The following is a 20,923-nucleotide window of genomic DNA, read 5'->3' as shown; positions in this document are numbered from 1 at the left end:
ACTTGCCCTTATCTTTACCCCCCTCCCTGCCGTGAGTTAACCTGCCGTTTTTTCATGTTCCACCCCAAGTTTTTTGTCTGGCAGATATTCCCTGGTACTACCCTGCCTCGGGGTTATCAACCTCCCTGGGGGGTTCCTGTGTCCTTTTGACATCATTTATATATTTCTTACCATTGACTAACTCTAGGCAGTTATTGGCCTATTTTTGGCCATTTAGTCGGGAGTATTTTTCTATTTTTCTGCTCTTTAGTGATTTATATTTACTCTATGTAATTTACTATTATTGTACCTACTTTGCATCCTGGAATTTTTCTTTTTTCCTGTTTGCAAGCTATACTCCCTATTAATGACTCTTATTTAACATCAAGACCTGCCCTAGAGCCTTGGGGTCTCCACCTGACTCCCCCCTTGTATCAACAAACTTAGGGGGTTTGTCCAACTGTGTGATTACACCTTATCTTTTATTGTGGCAATCCTTTGGCTTAGTCCTGTGATTGTTCAGTCAGGAGCACTTTTCTTCCCACTTGGGATCTTGTGCTATTCATGTATGACCTGATTTCCCCTATATTGGGTTGTCTCCTGATTGTTATCCATCTCCTTTGCCAAACCACATCTGACCACCAACAGTTCGAATTCTCTGTGTTCTCACTCCTCCAGGTTAACCACACTCATATGCCCTCATTCAGCATATTGATTTTTTTCATTGCAGGCAATCAGGGGTTTTCCTATATTTGAACATTTTTTTGCCTGTTAGTCCACACCCGGCTAATGTTGATCTGTTTTTCACCCATGCTCCCCACCCCCTCTTTTTATTGAACATCAATGTTTCATGTATTGCACTGTGCACTTTGAATATAAAAATAAAAAAACTTTGTAATTTGTGATTCAGCTTTTTTGCTCTGGTTCTCCCTTCTTCCATGTTTTTTGAGCTGCTGAAAACCTGAGTTGGCCTGTCCACCAGGTTTATTTAATTGTATTTTCCCTATGGAATGTATATTTCTCAAAGATGGATTCAGACAATAATATGCGGTCAGCACCTAAAGAGTTAATTCCCAGCAGAACAGGGAAGAAGGGGAACACTTAAGCAAGGTTAATGCATGGAGGCATGAAATCATAACCATAGTCATCGAGAGTAAACAAAATAATAATGTGTCTCAGCAGCGTTGTGCGTATGACCTAGGTCACACAGAGCAGATGGAAACATATAGTCATCCCAATATTAGAGATCATGTAGTAAGAGGAGCCCCTTATACACAATTACAAGGCTAACAAAAGCTATGTCAGTGTAGTACTAGAGAAAAAAAAAGGGGGGGGTTGCAAAAACAGTGATTGCGTATATGGATAGGTGCAGACAAAAGCAGATTAAATTATAAAAGGGGCCAAACTCAGGGGAATCATACAGATGGCCATGATCTCACAGATGTAGAGATGTGAGCAAGGATAGCTGCATCAAAAGGCGCATAAGCGCTAGATGTCAGATCAAAAAATGATCAAAAGGAGCATAGTTACCCACCGGGCCCGGTGTGGCCAAAGGATATGCATGCAACATAAAGGGAGAATAGAGGAGCTGAGAAGCAAATATGCTGTAGAGGAGGCCGTGGAGAGATCCCCACGCGTTACGCTGACAGGCAGCTTCGTCAGGGGAGGGTCTCCCCGGCCTGAGAATACCAGTCCCCAGCGGTTGGGCTATATAAAAGCTGGGTATCAAAATTGGGAGGGACCACACGACTTTTTCTAAATTATTTATTTAAATAATAAAAAAAAGCCTCATCTGTACTTACTTTGATGCACAGGCAAGATAAGGGCACGGCAGGGGGCTGCAGCCTGTAGCCGTATGCTTTATCTGTGCTGGGTATCATAATATGAGGGAACCTACAACAATTTTTCTACCTATTTATTTATTTTTATTCCAGTCTACAGTGACCCAAAGACAAGGTCTGTGATTGGTTGCAGTCAGGCACTGTCACACAGGCTGGGGGTGCTGTCTGACTGCTACCAATCACAGATGTCAGGACTGCTGGTGGGTGGAGGAAGCAGTGAATATGGATGAGTTATAATGAGCAGACCCGGAAGAAGAATGAGCAGCCCAAAAGCAGTTACAGCCGTGCCGGAGACTTGGTATGTATAGCACGATTGCTTTATTTTTATTTTTACTTCATTTTTTTTATTTCCCAAGTTGCCAGATCTGTATCATTAGCCTGAGTTCCCTGAGAACTCCGGGCCCAGGTCCGGCACGTGGATAATTTTGAAACCACGCGGATCCGGACTTTTAAGGCCGGTGAGTTCGCCCATTACTAGTTATTACCACAGTCGGGTACTGATTGAAAGAATCTGCCTAAATTCAGATTCAGCAATCCACTCCTATGTGGCCTAGAAATTTGATTGGCATTCTGCAAATCGAGTGATCCTTATATTGTGCTCTGATCTCTCCAGGATCCGTGGTATTTTAAACGTAGGCTGAAAACAAAAAAGTAATACTCACCGTGCCGCTCACCTGTCCCACAGCCTGGTATTCCAAATTATCATCAATAAAAACTTCAGCTTGCTAGATGAAAAACAAGGAAAGAGTTACAGGTCTCAAAAAATGACTAATTCCATACATTCCAGTTACATTTTGTTGTGGTGGACTAAAAATCAATTGTAGACCAGATGGCCAATGAAAGTCTTAAAAATACATGCTCCTAGGCTCTCCTACAGTTTTGACTACATTTCCGGCTAATCTGCCCTTTCACCAACCCTGAGCCAATAAAATTGTTGGTGCCCGCCCTCATCATCTCCCACCTCAGCTACTGCAACATCCTTCTTTCTGGCCACTTATCTGGCTCTGTCGCACCTCCCCAGGCCGCCTGTAACTCCACTGCCAAAGTAATCCCCCTCTCTCTTCGCTACACCTCCACCTCTGCTGTCCACTGTAAAAACATTAAAATTAATACATCTAGTTATCAAATATTTCATAGTAAGACATATACGTTCACAGTTCTGTTTATGTTGGAGGGCATAGTTTATTAATTAAGGAATAAGTATTAAAATATCTATATTGAGTATACTTGAGTACTGACGTGGAAGGATATATATAAATCCTTCCTGAAGCTTCCAGAAGATTATGTCATATGGAACTATACAACTAAACCACCCTATATGGACTGAACAGCTGGTATATAATACACGATGGAGGGGGCTACTTGCTCGCTCCTCCACACTGCCTGCTTTCAGAAGACTCGAGGCTGCAAGATGAAGACACGCTAAGAGATGACACCCCCTGCCTTGCCATTCAGGACCCAAAGAGAGATGGGTAAAGATTTCCCATTGATCAGTATGGACTAAATGAACTCTTTTTACATAAGCTGACAAAAGTATATTATTTTTCCTTTCTGTAACTGAACCCTGGCAACCATTTTTAAATAGATAAAATACATTTATTTTTTACATTTTTGAATTTCTTTCTTTCATGCACCTTTACGTATTTGAAGAAAAATATATTTAAGAGTATATTTTTTAACATCCACCAATCCCCTCACTGGCTTCAATACCACCACAAATCCAGTTTAAACTACTAAAACTGATTTACTAAGCCATCCATAATATGTCTCTTCTATATGTTACTGAACTGATCTCCTGATACCTCCCCGCTTCTGTCTGGTCACAAAACCACCTTCTCTCCTTTGCTCTCTTCTGTCCTCACACAACCATCTCGAGGATTTCTCTTGACCTTTCCCCGTTCTCTGGAATTCTGTGCCCCTACACATTGTCTCCCACATTGGGAACCTTCAGAAGCAGCCTGAAAACTTATCTCTTCAGGAAAGTTCCCAATCTGCAACAGCCCCGCTGTGAATACCACTATAGCTCCCCCGGACCTGTGTCCTACTGGCTCCTTCCCAATACACTTTTGATTGTAAGCCCTCGAGTTCAGGGTCCTTTTGCTTCTGTAAAAAAATAATAATAATCTGATCTTTATCTCTCAGCTAAAGTTCAGCAGGAGATAGACGAGGCGACCAAATCCCTGCGAATCCCCGAGATCATGGACAAGCCTCAGCTGGCATACACAAATGCCGTCATCCATGAATCACAGCGAGTTCTCGACCTGGCGCCTACCGCTCTGTTCCATGCCGTCACTGAAGACATCATGTTCAGAGGCTACTCCATCCCGAAGGTACAGAGTATGTCCGACAATACACATCTCCCCCATGCCCGTAAATGTTATCCACCATATTCACAATCATGGACACCTTCATGTACTTTTTTTTGTAACATTTTTGTAGAAAACCCTTTGCAATATGTGTTTACGGCCCAATTTGATTATCGGGAGTTTATAAGTTGTGTTCTATTCTTATTACATACAGTTTGGGTAAAATATCTGACTAGAGATGGCTGGATCGGTTCATGTGACTTTGGTCTATCAGATGGGTCAGTGGTGAAGATCTAGAATCTCTCACCTTCGGGGATCCCTGGTGCGGCTTTTGATTAATCTCACTACGTCATCACTGCGGAGTGACGCACAGATGATCGCTGCACCAGCCGGGATATTCACAATCCGCACCAAGGATCCCAGAATCTAAGAGAATTCCAAGCCTCCTGTCCAGAGAACACTGACCTGTCTGATGGACCAGCTTTCCGCTGACCGATTCACCTATCTCTATAGCTGAGCAATGATAGATATTTAGGAAACTCTTGGTCTGCTACGATCCTCATAAACTAGAAACATTCGTATAACACCTAATCTTTTCTGGTATCAGGGAGCGACCGTGATCCCCTTCCTCACATCAGTCCTGCAAGACCCATCTCAGTGGGAAACTCCTGAAGATTTCAACCCCGGGCATTTCCTAAATGAGGACGGGCAGTTCCGCACCAGGATGGCGTTCATGCCGTTCTCAGCAGGTAAGAATGTGACGCCCTGGACCCCAGGGGTCACAGAATAACATCACATAAACACACACCCCCTCCCCTGGTAGGGAACATCCGTCAAACAAAACTCTTGTTGCCTCCTCCAGGGTCTGATGTCCACACCAGGTGGGGTGGAGCCAGGCGGTTGGCCCCACCCACCGAGGAGTTCACAGGCCTGGAGGCGGGAAAAAGTAGTAAGTTCAGTTTGAGAGAGAGTTGGAGTGGAATTCAGAGGTGTAGTGGAGTTGGAGGTTGAAGTGGAGAGACTGTGTGTGTCTGGGTCGGAGCCCAGGCACAGTCAGCAACGTCGGCAGACGGTGGTGGCTGTCTGCGGAACCGTAGGACCGGGGTCGGGCGGTGGCCCGCCGGTACTGAACTGGGGAGCGGAGTGAAGCTAAGCACCAGGGCAGGGTACTCAGACCCCGACTAGGCTCGGAAGCTGCCGTAACGGTCAAATTCTCTGATTGCGGTCTGGACCTCAGGGGTTCATTCCCACCCAAGTCCCGTCAGAAGGCAACAGCCCAACCCGTCCGGATAAGAGCCACAGCCAACGGCCAGAGATCTAACGGCCAGTGCATGCGGGCAAAACGGGCTCTCCCGACACGTACAAGTCGGGGAGCGGACCACCCGTGGGAATCCATAGGGGTCAAACACTTACATACAGGTGCAGGGAAAGACGGCCGCCATCAACCCATCCGGGGAAAGGTGAAGAAACCGCAGCCGACTGCGGGCCCCGTCCATCCAGCCGTTTGGTTTAAAGCTAAAGTGAGGGCAGGGCGCGGGAAGGATTGGACCACACAGGGGTTGCAGTCAAAGTTCTTTAGTCACTGAAGTATCACCGCCTCTAAAGTGCTGGGCTCCGCTGTCATGGGCTCCAGCCGATCCCAGATAGCTCGGAGGTCAGAGCCAATGCTTCTCTCGGTGAGTCCTTACTACTTGTGCTGTGATGTGTGGGCTTGAATCCCTGCAGCTTGAAGCTACGCTGCGACCCTCTGCCTTGTATTGGCTCCGGTTCTCGCCCATATGGCAGGCAGCGCAAGTCCTTTACTGGTGCCGCTCTTTTGTCACGGCTCCTGGCTCTAGTATGCGGCTGTGCCCCGGGCACTTTATGGGCCAGTAGACTTGCTATCTCCTGCCCTACGGATTCTGCTGGTGGGACGTGCTGTACCCACGCAGCCTGGGGTTCCGCACCTTGTTTTCTGCGCTCGGTCCTGAAGAAGCTTTTATACAGCTTCCATCTTCTCCCCACTCCTCAATCATCTGAGTCTGTCTCTCTTTGTGTGTGTGAGTGTGTCGCCTTGCTCCCCCTTAAAGAAGCTCCACCCCCTCGGTTACTGAACTGGTGGGCAGGAGGTCCCATATTTTGATGGCCACCTCCAGGAGCCTACCTTAACCCAGTCCCAGTGGGAGGGCAACTGACTGTGTTGTGTGGATTGTAGTGGTTACCGGCAATGACCTCCTCCGTACCCGGGATGAATACCGCACCTCAGCTGAGATGCAGCACCCTGTGGTGACTGAAGCCTCAGGGGCGCCACATATACATAGTATTCATTAGACAGCTATACAAGACTTTTAAGGCCACTTTACACACAGAGATAAATCTTTGGCAGATCTGTGGTTGCAGTGAAATCATGGACATATTGTTCCATTTGTACACAGCCACAAACCTGCCACTGATTGTCCACAATTTCGCTGCAACCACAGATCTGCCGCAGATTTATCTCTGTGTGTAAAGTGGCCTTTAGTGTTATTACTGAAGAATTACACGTCAATTATTTTCCTAGTATCTTGATTCTTGGCTCCTTTTTAGCTCTATAATTATACAGCTGTGATCGGTGACTATAGCAGAGCTACAGAGTGTACAGGGAATGTGCGGTAGTCTGAGACACACCTCCAGGCTCCTGATTGGTTCATACTGCTCTCTCTCCCTCCTTCCTACAGTTCTCCCTCCACTGATTGGCTGCAGAGTATAAACACATGCCCAGTATATAGTGACACAGAGAGAACATACTTCCTTATTACATACAGTTGTGTTTGTCTTCTAGGGAAGCGAGTTTGCCTTGGAGAGAACCTGGCCCGCATGGAGCTCTTCCTCCTCTTCTCCGCTTTACTCCAGAAATTCACCTTCACCCTCCCCCCGGGGACAGAACGTCGAGACTCCAAATATCTGAACCTCAACAAGAGTAACATCATCGCATCGGCCCAGATATGTGCGGTGCCTCGTGCCTCGTCCAAGTGATCAACTGCGATCCAGCTGCCCAATGTGGGCGAGAATATAAGAAAATAATCCACATCATGCAACAAAAAAGACAATGATGAAAAAATGTTTTTAAAGGTTTATAATTTGCCAAGAGAAATTGGGAAAATTGTGATATTTCATTGCAGAATTTCATCCAAATTCAGGAAAAATCACATGCTGAATTCTTAAAACGGAGGAATATGGTGGATGAGTAACGTGACCCATTCACGGGAGCGTTTGTATCTGTAGCAGCCAAGACGATTCTCCCACTAGTGACATGTGGAAATAAAATCGATAAATAAAGCCTTGTGCCAAACACCACCGTGCAAAAGAATTTGGTTTCACCTGTCTAGTGATTTTCCATTACTTGTCGATTGAATTTTTGTCGTTTTGCGCCTTGGCTTTCTGTTTTTCTTATACAGCAATGGCACTTGCGCTCTCGTCAGCTGTGGCACTTGCACTCTCGTCAGCTGTGGCACTTGCACTCTCGTCAGCTGTGGCACTTGCACTCTCGTCAGCTGTGGCACTTGCACTCTCGCCAGCTGTGGCACTTGCACTCTCGTCAGCTGTGGCACTTGCACTCTCGTCAGCTGTGGGCACCTGCACTCTCGTCAGCTGTGGCACTTGCACTCTCGTCAGCTGTGGCACTTGCACTCTCGTCAGCTGTGGCACTTGTGCTCTCGTCAGCTGTGGCACTTGCGCTCTCGCCAGCTGTGGGCACTTGCACTCTCGCCAGCTGTGGGCACTTGCGCTCTTGCCAGCTGTGGGCACTTGTGCTCTCGCCAGCTGTGGCACTTGCACTCTCATCAGCTGTGGCACTTGCACTCTCGTCAGCTGTGGCACTTGTGCTCTCGTCAGCTGTGGCACTTGCGCTCTCGTCAGCTGTGGCACTTGCACTCTCGTCAGCTGTGGCACTTGTGCTCTCGTCAGCTGTGGCACTTGCACTCTCGTCAGCTGTGGGCACTTGCGCTCTTGCCAGCTGTGGCACTTGTGCTCTCGTCAGCTGTGGCACTTGCGCTCTCGCCAGCTGTGGGCACTTGCACTCTCGCCAGCTGTGGGCACTTGCGCTCTTGCCAGCTGTGGGCACTTGTGCTCTCGCCAGCTGTGGCACTTGCACTCTCATCAGCTGTGGCACTTGCACTCTCATCAGCTGTGGCACTTGCACTCTCGTCAGCTGTGGCACTTGCACTCTCGTCAGCTGTGGCACTTGTGCTCTCGTCAGCTGTGGCACTTGCGCTCTCGCCAGCTGTGGGCACTTGCACTCTCGCCAGCTGTGGGCACTTGCGCTCTTGCCAGCTGTGGGCACTTGTGCTCTCGCCAGCTGTGGGCACTTGCCCTCTCGCCAGCTGTGGGCACTTGCCCTCTCGTCAGCTGTGGCACTTGCAGTCTCGTCAGCTGTGGCACTTGCGCTCTCGTCAGCTGTGGCACTTGCGCTCTCGTCAGCTGTGGCACTTGCACTCTCGTCAGCTGTGGCACTTGCGCTCTCGTCAGCTGTGGGCACTTGCGCTCTCGTCAGCTGTGGGCACCTGCACTCTCGTCAGCTGTGGGCACTTGCGCTCTCGTCAGCTGTGGCACTTGCGCTCTCGTCAGCTGTGGAACTTGCGCTCTCGTCAGCTGTGGCACTTGCGCTCTCGTCAGCTGTGGCACTTGCGCTCTCGTCAGCTGTGGAACTTGCGCTCTCGTCAGCTGTGGAACTTGCGCTCTCGTCAGCTGTGGCACTTGCGCTCTCGTCAGCTGTGGAACTTGCACTCTCATCAGCTGTGGCACTTGCACTCTCATCAGCTGTGGCACTTGCACTCTCGTCAGCTGTGGCACTTGCGCTCTCGTCAGCTGTGGCACTTGCGCTCTCGTCAGCTGTGGAACTTGCGCTCTCGTCAGCTGTGGCACTTGCGCTCTCGTCAGCTGTGGCACTTGCGCTCTCGTCAGCTGTGGCACTTGCACTCTCATCAGCTGTGGCACTTGCACTCTCATCAGCTGTGGCACCTGCGCTCTCATCAGCTGTGGCACCTGCGCTCTCATCAGCTGTGGCACCTGCATGTTTGTTTGCCGCTCCCAAACTCTGGCCATGTTTCCAAAAATGCTTTTTTAATAGCATTTTATCCTTTTGTATATGATTGCGGGGCCTTTTGAAGTAGGGATATGTAAAATCCCAGGAGGAGGCGGGTAATCTTCACCGTGAGAAGGCTTTTGGTGCACAGCAGCAATTTCTATTTTTCCTAATTTTATTTGTAGATGTTCCTGAAGCCAATCACAGCAGAGGAAACATCCACAAGGTGGAGACATATTGGGCTCCTGTGATTGGCTTGCCAAGTCACATGTCAGTGTGGATATAGGCAGCCATCTTGCCTCGGCGTTATTTCGTGAATGTTGTTCGATAGGGAAGGTGCTGCCGCTAGATAGGGAGATTAGGAGTTTAATGCCGGCAGTTTAGCTACAGAGGCCAGAGATAGTTTACAATAGGGACGTGCAGTGTAGAGAGGTGTGCCACAAATCGGCACAGGAAATCATATAAAATGGGGATTGCAGGTACTTGTAGTGCGTCAGAAACAGTTAAGGCCAGTGATAGTTTACAATAAGGACGTGCACTGTAGGGAGAGGTGTGTGTCACAAATAGATACTGTCACGGCCGGGCGGTCGGGCAGACCCAGGAGGTGGATCCACTGGACCGAACTCTCTGAGATGGTGGTAGGGAGTCCGGCAGCTGAAGCACTGATGGGCAGTAGAACAGTCCGTGCAAGAGAAGGCAGCGGAGGAGTCCCAGGGACCACGGAGTCACAGAAGGTGGTCTTGGTGACGTAGCTCAGGTTCGGAGGCCGAGGTGATATCAGGCGGGGTCCGGAACCTCTGGAGCAAGATGACGGGTCACCGCAGGGATCCGGGATGGTACGGACTGTCAGATGGCAGACGGACAGCGTGCGGGGATCAGGACTCGGCAGACTGGATGGCGAGGCAGGTACGGCTCTACAAAGACAGATAGGTGAGTACAGGCACATAAACACCAAGAGACCTGACTCCTAGCTCAGGGAACACGAAGATCAGGCCCCGCCCCCTTGGACAATGACCCCCTATATACCCTGTACCTGTGCAACCTCATTTCCTGTTAATGGACGCTGGCCCTTTAAGAAAGGGTCAGTGACCGCGCGCGCGCCCTAATGCGCATGCGCGCCGCCCGGGTGCCAGAAGCCAGGGAAGGAGGCTGCGAGGAGGACGCAGGGGAGCCGGCCAGGTCCAGGGAAGCTGTCGGGCGCCGGGATCGGGGGCCCGGAGCCCTGGGACGGACGGAATCCGGTGACTGGGGAGCGGAGAGCGTGGCAGGTGAGCCGGGGAACGGGGGTGAGGACCCGGGGAGCGTGACAGTACCCCCCCCCCCACGCCCCCCTCCCCGCAACCGGGACATGAAGGCACGGATAAGAGGAGTGCCCACGTTCTCCCTGGGCTCCCAAGACCTATCCTCAGGACCATACCCTTCCCAGTCCACCAGGAAGAACTGTCGACCTCGTACGGTCTTCATGGCCACGATATCCCTTACCGCATAGATGTCATCATCGGCAATAGGAGGAGGGGCCGGACTGGCAGCAGCGGAGAAGGGACCAAGGACAACCGGCTTGAGCAGAGAGACGTGGAAGGAGTTGGGTATCCTCATCGTGGCCGGGAGCTGTAGCTTGTAGGATACCTCATTGATCTTGCTGAGGACCTTAAACGGCCCGATGTAGCGAGGACCCAGCTTGTAGGAAGGTATCTTCAATCGGATGTACTGGGAAGCAAGCCAGACCAGGTCACCAGGAGAGAAACACGGAGGATCCAGACGTCTCTTGTCAGCGTGTTTCTTCATCCGCTGGGAAGCGCGCCCAAGGGACGCCTTGACAGAGTCCCAAATGGTAGCAAAGTCACGAACTGCAGTATCAGCAGCCGGAACATCCGATGAAGGGGATATAGGCAATGGGACGGCGGGCTGGAGTCCATAAACAACATGGAAGGGAGATTCGGAGGATGACTCACTGACGTGGTGGTTATGGGAGAATTCAGCCCAAGGCAGAAGCGAGGACCAGTCGTCGTGATGGGCGTTGACATAGTGACGTAGGTATGAGGTCACGATTTGATTGACCCTCTCCACTTGGCCGTTAGACTGAGGATGGTAAGAAGAAGAAAAGTCCAGAGTCACTCCCAGATGTTTGCATAGAGCCCTCCAGAAGCGGGAGGTGAACTGAGTTCCTCTGTCGGACACTATGTGGGATGGAAAGCCATGCAAGCGGAAGATGTGATGTATATAGGCTTCCGCGAGTTCCTGAGCAGAGGGCAGTCCGGCCATAGGAACGAAGTGGGCCATTTTGGAGAATCGATCAACCACGACCCATATGACTGTGTGCCCGGAGGATAAAGGCAAGTCCGTAATAAAGTCCATTGCTATGTGTTGCCACGGGACTGAGGGTATCGGTAAAGGCAGAAGACGGCCATGGGGCAAGTGTTTGGGCGTCTTGTTCCTGGCACAGGAGGAGCAGGCAGAGACAAAAGCAGCGACGTCCGTGCGAAGGGATGGCCACCAGTAATGGCGTACAATCGCACCCCATGTTCTCTTCTGACCAGCATGCCCGGCTGTTTTTGAGGCATGACCCCAGTGTAACACTTTTTGCCTGTCGGTATCGGAGACATAGGTCTTCCCGGGCGGTATCTGGGCTAGGGTAACAGGGGCCACCGGAATGATGTTGCTAGGACAGATGATGGGTTGGGTAGTCTCTTCCTCCTGCTCCATGGGCATGAAAGACCTGGACAAGGCATCAGCGCGTACATTCTTGTCCGCGGGTCGGAAGTGAAGCTGAAAGTCGAACCTGGCAAAGAATAAGGACCACCTGGCTTGCCGTGGGTTCAGTCGCTGAGCGGACCGCAGGTATTCTAGGTTCTTGTGGTCCGTGTAGATGATCACGGGATACACTGCACCTTCCAGGAGGTAGCGCCATTCCTCCAGTGCCAGTTTGACTGCCAAGAGCTCTCGGTCCCCGATGGTATAGTTGCGTTCAGGCGCTGAGAAGCCCTTGGAGAAGAATCCGCAAGTCACCATCTTCCCGGAGGAGGACTTCTGCATGAGCACTGCTCCGGCTCCTGAGGAGGAGGCATCCACCTCCAAGGTGAACTGGCGGTTCAACTCCGGACGGTGAAGTACAGGCGAGGAAGCAAAAGCCCGCTTCAAAGAGCCAAACGCGGCGTCGGCCGCAGGCGACCAGTCCTTTGGATTTGCCTCTTTCTTAGTCAAAGCGGAAAGTGGAGCAGTCAGAGCAGAGAAGTGAGGGACGAATTGGCGGTAGTAGTTGGCGAATCCCAGGAAGCGTTGGATTGCCTTCAGTCCAGAAGGGGGAGGCCAGTTGAGAATGGCGGAGACCTTCTTGGGATCCATCTGCAGTCCAGTCTCAGAGATGATGTACCCCAGAAAGGGGAGAGAAGACTGCTCAAAGACACACTTCTCATACTTTGCGTACAGACGGTTCTCTCTTAGTCGTCGTAGAACCAGCTGTACGTGCTCTCTGTGGGTTGGGAGGTCCGGAGAGAAGACAAGGATGTCATCTAGATATACTACCACACAGGTGTAGAGGAGGTCTCGGAACACGTCGTTCACCAGTTCTTGGAAGACGGCAGGGGCGTTACACAGGCCGAAGGGCATCACGCAGTACTCATAATGTCCATCACGCGTATTAAACGCGGTCTTCCATTCGTCACCAGAGCGGATGCGCACCAGATTGTAAGCACCCCGAAGATCCAGCTTGGTGAACAGACGAGCTCCTCTAAGCCGGTCAAACAATTCGGGGATGAGCGGCAGAGGGTACTTGTTCTTAACAGTGATCTGATTCAGACCCCGGTAGTCGATGCAGGGACGTAAATCGCCCTCTTTTTTCTTGACAAAGAAGAAACCTGCTCCAGCAGGAGAGGAGGATCTCCGAATGAATCCCCTAGCCAGGCTCTCTGAGATGTAAGTCGACATAGCCCTTGTTTCGGCTGGAGATAAAGGATATATCCGTCCTCGTGGTGGCGTTGTTCCAGGGAGCAGGTCGATGGCACAATCGTAGGGGCGATGTGGCGGCAGTACCTCGGATTCTTTTTTATCAAAGACATCAGCAAAGGACCAATAAGCCGAGGGCAGCCCCGGTAGATTCTCAGGAACCGGAGGTCGTCGGATGGGTTGTGTGGATTTTAGGCATCTCTCATGACACGAAGCACCCCAGCGGGTGATTTCGCCAGTGCCCCAGCTGACTGATGGTTCGTGAGTCCGTAACCATGGAAGGCCCAGCAGGATCTGATGGGACATGTGCGGTAGGACGTAGAAGGCGATGTTCTCGGTGTGAAGAGCACCGATGCGCAGTTCAACCGGCCTGGTGGTCCAGGAGATGGTGTCAGAAAGGGGTCTCCCATCCACAGAGGCAATCACCAGGGGCTTGTTGAGTGGGATAACAGGCACCTGGTATTTGTCCACGGTGGCTTGCTGGATGAAATTGCCTGCTGCCCCGGAATCAAGATAGGCCTCAGCCGTGAACCGCGTCTCTCCCGTTGTCACTTGCACGGTCCATGTGACCGGATCGGAGAGAGTCCCAGCACCTAGGGTGGCCTCTCCTACCAACCCTAGGCTTTGGAGTTTCCCGGCCTTTCCGGACAGGAACGGAGGAGGTGTGTGCCCTCACCGCAGTAAAAGCAGAGACCCTGGGCAAGCCGCTCTGCTCTACGTTGTGCAGACTGACGCACTCGGTCAATCTGCATGGGCTCGTGGACGGGACTCCCAGCTGTTGATGACTGAGGTACGGAGGGCTTCTGAGGAGGAGATGAATGCCGTAACGGGCGTCTCTCACGAGATAGCTCTTTGGAGCGCTCCTGAAAACGTATGTCCACACGAGTTGCTAGGGCAATCAGGGCATCTAGGGTGGAGGGCACGTCCCGACCCGCCAACTCATCCTTGATGCGACTCGAGAGTCCCTCCCAGAAGGCGGCTGTTAGGGCCTCATTATTCCACCCGAGTTCTGAAGCCAAAGTGCGAAAACGGATGGCGTATTGGCCCACCGTCAGTGTTCCTTGACGTAGGCGGAGGAGTGATGAAGCAGAGGCAGAAGCGCGTCCCGGCTCGTCAAAGGTGCTGCGGAATGCCTGCAGGAACTGTTGAAGATCCTTGGTCATGGGGTCCTCCTTCTCCCACAAGGGGTTCATCCACGCCAGCGCCTCGCCCTCTAGGTGGGACATTATAAAGGCGACCTTGGCTTGGTCGGAGGCGAACAGATGTGGCAGCTGCGTGAAATGAAGGGAACATTGATTTATGAAGCCCCTGCAGGTCTTGGGATCTCCAGCATAACGAGGAGGTGACGCCAAACGGAGTCGGGAAGCATCTGACGAGGTTGCCACTGGTGCGGGGGCCATGGCTTGCCTGGCGGGGGACCTGGGTGCCGCAGGCGTCATTGATGCTTGTAATGTGTACAGGCGGGTGTCCACGGAGGTCATGAATTGCAGCATGCGGGTCTGGACTTCACGCTGGCGTTGGAGTTCCTCTTGCAGAGCCATTAGTGCTGCAGCGGGATCCATGGCCTGATCTTACTGTCACGGCCGGGCGGTCGGGCAGACCCAGGAGGTGGATCCACTGGACCGAACTCTCTGAGATGGTGGTAGGGAGTCCGGCAGCTGAAGCACTGATGGGCAGTAGAACAGTCCGTGCAAGAGAAGGCAGCGGAGGAGTCCCAGGGACCACGGAGTCACAGAAGGTGGTCTTGGTGACGTAGCTCAGGTTCGGAGGCCGAGGTGATATCAGGCGGGGTCCGGAACCTCTGGAGCAAGATGACGGGTCACCGCAGGGATCCGGGATGGTACGGACTGTCAGATGGCAGACGGACAGCGTGCGGGGATCAGGACTCGGCAGACTGGATGGCGAGGCAGGTACGGCTCTACAAAGACAGATAGGTGAGTACAGGCACATAAACACCAAGAGACCTGACTCCTAGCTCAGGGAACACGAAGATCAGGCCCCGCCCCCTTGGACAATGACCCCCTATATACCCTGTACCTGTGCAACCTCATTTCCTGTTAATGGACGCTGGCCCTTTAAGAAAGGGTCAGTGACCGCGCGCGCGCCCTAATGCGCATGCGCGCCGCCCGGGTGCCAGAAGCCAGGGAAGGAGGCTGCGAGGAGGACGCAGGGGAGCCGGCCAGGTCCAGGGAAGCTGTCGGGCGCCGGGATCGGGGGCCCGGAGCCCTGGGACGGACGGAATCCGGTGACTGGGGAGCGGAGAGCGTGGCAGGTGAGCCGGGGAACGGGGGTGAGGACCCGGGGAGCGTGACAGATACACGAAATCATAGAAATAGGGATTGCAGGTTATTGCAACTAAGGGAGGTACATAGGGACAAACTTCATACAGTCTAATCTACCTAGCAACAATAAAGGAATTTCCTGATAGGAGGAAAAATATGCAATGCAAGAATTATATACAACAGGTTGTTCCCATTCATGGGACACAACACTCCCCGTCTGAAATCATCTGATTTCACAAGTCCTTCTACGACGTAAGGAGTAGATCCTGTCCCTCGATGTCACGAAACCTGTAACGAGAAAAGAGACGAACACAAAAAATGCAACAGTAATGCACTGAATTCAAGTCCATGCTTGGTTGATGACGCATTGTCCTTGCGTAAAAATGTAAAAGTAGAAAAATGTAAAAAATTAATCCAAGTTCAACAAACCCATCTTCAGATTGGGGAAGCCGCAAACATGCCAACTCTTCCTCCAACCCAATAATCCAATGAAAAAGTTCAAGGTTCAATTGGACACGGACAGTTGTGTCTCCGTACAGCAGGGGAAAGGAAAGGTACGCTCCCCGCCGTGGCAGTGCCCAACGACAAAGTTAGTTCATGTAACGTCCTCCTTTGGTAAAAGTAGCACGCGTTCGGTGACTGGAAGAATCACACACATGTGCCAGCCGTAGCGCTTTGAAGACTTGTAGTCGGTGAAACAGTGAGCAATGTGAATAAGACAAGCTACGATTCGTACCTCAGATGACCAACTTGTGAAGCGCTCGAAGCGATGAGGTCTCAACTTCTGTTTTGATGTCACTGAAGTGTAGCAAGCGGAGACGATTGGTCTAATTTCCTTGTCGGATTCTGGTTCCACCAGCTCGTACATGTTGCCGACGTAGTTATCGCAGGTCTCCTCGTATAAGATACTTGGAGGTGTCAGCCACATGTTGTCGCCGAGTTTGGACGCAGCAGTGAGTCTCGTTCCTTGGTCAGCTGGGTTTTGTTCGGTGGGAATGTGGTGCCACTTTTCAGCATGATCTCTGTTGAGGATATTTTGTGTAATCTCGACAAAACATTTCTCCATCTCTGGTTGTCTTTCCAAAGTGCGTTTTAGAGAGGAAGACCTTGCGGTTGCTTGCTGGGAGTTGTTTGGCAACCTTGGCCTTGGAGACCGAAAGGGTAATGGGGCTACCCAACTGTTAGAGTCATTTTGAGAGAACGCTTTATCCATAATCTTTATGAATTCTTTGTCTTCTCTCATCGGAGCCAATTTGTTGTCTTCGTTTGTAGACTCGAACGCTGTTGACCCGAAGTCGTCATCCCAGAGATGATATGCGTCCGCGCAGTCGGGAGGCTGCTGTCGCCACCTGGTGTCACTCAGCCTCTCTTTCACCCTGTAGTGATGCGGACATGGTTGAAAGTGAGTGCCGCAACCGTTTGGGAGGATGTGCGTCTTGTAGGAGGAGATCGCATCGGGACTCTTCATTTTGCCTACGCAGACATTTCCTATGATCACCCAGCCTAAGTCGTAGCGCTGAGCGAATGGCGCATCGTGTGGCCCGTTGATGTGTTGGCGTACTTTGTGTAGCCGGAGGATGTCCCTTCCAATCAGAATCAGGATTTTTGCACTATGATCAAGAGGTGGGATCTTGCTGGCGATAGTTCTCAGGTGAGGGTGGTGAAGAGCTGCCTCTGGTGTTGGAATCTCTTCCCAGTTAGCCGGTATCTGGTTGCACTCAACGAGTGTCGGTAGAGGTATCTCTACGGTATTTTCAAGAGATGTTACCACGAGACCACTGGCTCTTCTTCCGCATGCTTCAGAGATGCCGCTGCAAGTACCTAGTGTATAAGGGTAGGCATTTCCTTTTAAGCCGAACAAGTCGAAGAGTTCAGACCTCGCAAGTGACCTGTTACTCTGGTCGTCCAGAATGCTGTACACCTTCACGGCCCTTTCTGGGTGACCTTTGGGATATACCCTTACTAGGCATATTTTCGCACAAGACTTGTCCCAGAGATCTTCTCCGCAGACTGCGGTGCACGAGGAGGATACTGTGAGGTGGTTTGCAGCTTGGCCGGTACTCTCCCCGCCATGACTTGTGGTAGGAGAAGGTGTAGGTGCAGGATCAGGCTGAGATGGGTGGAGCGCTTGAACGTGATCTGTGCTGTCACACTCCATGCACTTAATTGTAACCTTACAGTCCTTGGCAAGGTGTTCTGTAGAGGCACAACACCTGAAACATACGCCAAACCTTTTCAAGAGTTCCTTTCGTTCTTGAAGGGGTTTCTTCCTGAAGCCAATGCACTTCTTCAGGGGGTGTGGCAGTTTGTGAATAGGACCTTGGCGGTTCGGATTTTCCGCCTTACCGCCTTCAGTGCCATTGTCTGGTGCTGACTGTGTAGGTGGTAGAACATCGGTCTTTTTGACTGATACTGGGCCCCTACATTTTCTGTCATTTTGATGAGGGCTCTCATATCTGGGAGCTGGTGAAGTGGAGCCGGTGGGTTCTCCACAGGTGAAGCTGGGGTCTGCCTTACGTTCCGCGATGCCGTTGATAAACTCGCAGAAGTAGGAGAATGGAGGGAAGGACACTTGGTGCTCTTTTTTATAGTTTGTTCCTACCGTGGTCCACCTTTCCTGCAAGTTGTAAGGTAACTTGGCGACTATGGGTTTCACCCCACGAGCGGTGTCCAGGTAGCTGAGGCCAGGTAGGTGTGTGTCTGTTTTGGCCAGCTGGAGCTCAGACAGCAGGTTGCTGAGTTCCTGGTACTTTGAAGCATCCTTGCCAGATATTTTGGGAAGGTCGTATAGTTGTTTCAGCAATGCATCTTCAATTGCTTCAGGACTGCCGAAGCCTTTCTCTAGTCTGTCCCATGCGGTTGCGAGACCAGTTGTTGGGTCGCTGATGTAGACGGATCTGAGTCTCTTGATTCTCTCAGTAGACCGTGGCCCTAGCCACCTGATTAGCAAGTCCAGCTCTTCAGCAGCTGTAATGCCGAGGTCACGTGTTGCGGTTTTGAAGGCACACTTCCACCCTCTGTAGTTTTCGGGCTGGTCGTCAAACTTTGTGAGACCGGTGTTGGTAAGTTCTCGGCGGATCATGTACCTCGCAAAGTCGGACATGTCTGATCTTTCCGACGTTGGGGGCACATTTGCTGGCTGCGTGGTGCTGGATGCGTGATTCGTAGCTTCTTGGTTTGGGAACATGGGAAAGTACGGAGTGGCGTGGGCGTTTAGACCAGTGATCGGTTTGGTGTGTACAATCTCTGTTGTATACGGGGCCGGAACTACATAGTTGTTGGGAGTGTAGCGCCTTGCCGGCATGTTAGGTTGCATGTAGACATGGGAATACGGAGGTTGCTGATGCGCAGGATGTGGCTGTGCATTGGAATATGAAGCAGGTTCAGGCTTGAAAGTCTGAGGTGGATTGGACTGACCTGGAAGGCTGGAAGCTGTAGGTGGATCGGTGTCTTGAGGCTCTGGAGAAGTGTTAGCACTGACGGGAATGTTGATGGTAGTTGGCAGATCGTCGGCTTGGCTCAGCACGTAATCTCTTGTACGCTTAAGTGAGTCTTCTGTGTTGAGATCACACAAACTGGCGCTGCCTTCCTGGCTCCCACCCAGAGCTTGCTCGAAGACTTTTAGCCTTGCCATGGCCGCCACATGTTCACATTCCTTCTGAAGGGCTTCAATTTCTGCTTCCTTGCGTGCAGATTCTGCTTTCATCTCCGCTTCCTTGCGTGCAGATTCTGCTTTCATCTCCGCTTCCTTGCGTGCAGATTCTGCTTTCATCTCCGCTTCCTTGCGTGCAGATTCTGCTTTCATCTCTGCTTCCTTGCATGCAGATTCTGCTTTTATCTCTGCTTCCTTGCGTGCAGATTCTGCTTTCATCTCCGCTTCCTTGCGTGCAGATTCTGCTTTCATCTCCGCTTCCTTGCGTGCAGATTCTGCTTTCATCTCTGCTTCCTTGTGTGCAGATTCTGCTTTCATCTCTGCTTCCTTGCGTGCAGATTCTGCTTTCATCTCTGCTTCCTTGCTTGCAGATTCTGCTTTCATCTCTGCTTCCTTGCGTGCAGATTCTGCTTTCATCTCTGCTTCCTTGCATGCAGATTCTGCTTTCATCTCTGCTTCCTTGCGTGCAGATTCTGCTTTCATCTCTGCTTCCTTGCGTGCAGATTCTGCTTTCATCTCTGCTTCCTTGCGTGCAGATTCTGCTTTCATCTCTGCTTCCTTGCGTGCAGATTCTGTTTTCATCTCTGCTTCTCTCTGGGCGAAGATGGCGTGTACTTTTGTTGTTTCTGCTTCAGCGCGCGCCTTTATGAGCTGCTCGCTGAGGGTTGAGTACCTTGATGAGCCTGATTTGAGTGAGTGCCTTGAGCTCTTAATGGACCTGGATTTGTAAGATGCCGCTCCTGACATTTGCGCAATTTTTGCTTCAGTCTCGCTCACAATGTCGCGCACGGTGCGGTCTCGTTCAGCATCAAGCTGTTGAAAGTCCTGTAGTTCTTTTTGAGACTCGGACGTATTTGATCTCAGCAGGGTAGAGGAATATTTTTTACAAATCTCTTTGTAAGACTGGTATGCTGAGTACAGTTGTTCCAGGGCTCCCTCTGGTGGTAGCTCATGAGCACCGGGCGCAGATAAAACAGTCACTTGTTTTTGCACTCTTTGCCACAATAATGCTGTGTGGGTAAATAGTTCACTTCTGGCTGTTTCTAGGTTCTCTTTAACCTTCCATGTTGGTTTGGTCAACCGCTTAGATCTTTCACTGTAATGTAAGTGTGAGTCCCTGTCTTCCTCTTGTTGCTTTAGAGCAGGTAGTGAAAGGGCTCTCTTTGACTCCATCAGGAAGGGTGAATGCTGCCTGCACTGGTTGTCAGGGAAACAATACAATGTTGCAATCTCTGCAGCCAGCAGTCTGTTTTGCAGGATGTATTTGCAGAGTCTCTGGCTGCAATTTACAATTAGCTTATGGGGGATTCTTAGATTATAGCTGCACACAGTTCTGATAAGAGGTAAATACTTTACAGGGCACTTTGTCTGAAGCTGCTATAAAGTTTTATGCTGTGGCTTGTTATCAGCCCCTTGGGGTAATCCTTTCTCTGGATTGTGTGCAGTATAGCACTCCTGGAAACAGGTTCTTTACTGATATATGTATACTAATCCTGGTCACAGCTAATCCTTTTCACTATTCTGTCTCTTCTGGTAGCAATGAATCCAACCGCTCTAATTATCAGTCCCTTAGATAACTGTATGATTTTACTCACTCTACCGGCTTCCACAGATAGTTCAACTCAGCCCAACGATGACTTGTAGGAAGACAAGGAGAAACGCTGTAGTTTTCTTCTAGAATCTTGTATTAAGTACAAAGTAAAGGCAGGTGAAAAGGAATAATCTGTACAGGGTTGCAGACATGTCTCTTCAGTAATGGTTCCTCTAGACTAAACTGAAGGAAAAGGGAGGAGCATTCTATACAGAAGCCAACTAAGGGAGGTACATAGGGACAAACTTCATACAGTCTAATCTACCTAGTAACAATAAAGGAATTTCCT

At 50.8% G+C, this 20,923-nt stretch overlaps 1 protein-coding gene across 1 annotated transcript in view; it reads left to right on the top strand.

Moving 5' to 3' along the window:
- The window catches only part of LOC142316934 (cytochrome P450 2C3-like), a 149,086-nt gene extending 141,676 nt beyond the window's left edge, over nucleotides 1–7,410 (top strand). Inside the window, exons 8-10 of the mRNA XM_075352715.1 lie at nucleotides 3,963–4,150; nucleotides 4,734–4,875; nucleotides 6,927–7,410. Coding sequence (XP_075208830.1) covers nucleotides 3,963–4,150; nucleotides 4,734–4,875; nucleotides 6,927–7,120 — 524 coding nt within the window. The 3' untranslated portion in view covers nucleotides 7,121–7,410. The remainder of the gene's footprint in view (nucleotides 1–3,962; nucleotides 4,151–4,733; nucleotides 4,876–6,926) is intronic.
- The last annotated feature ends 13,513 nt before the right edge of the window (nucleotides 7,411–20,923 follow it).

This window comes from Anomaloglossus baeobatrachus, chromosome 6, assembly GCF_048569485.1.
Source record: "Anomaloglossus baeobatrachus isolate aAnoBae1 chromosome 6, aAnoBae1.hap1, whole genome shotgun sequence".
In the NCBI taxonomy this organism is placed as follows: Eukaryota; Metazoa; Chordata; class Amphibia; order Anura; family Aromobatidae; genus Anomaloglossus; species Anomaloglossus baeobatrachus.
This window is presented reverse-complemented; position numbering and strand designations above follow the sequence as displayed.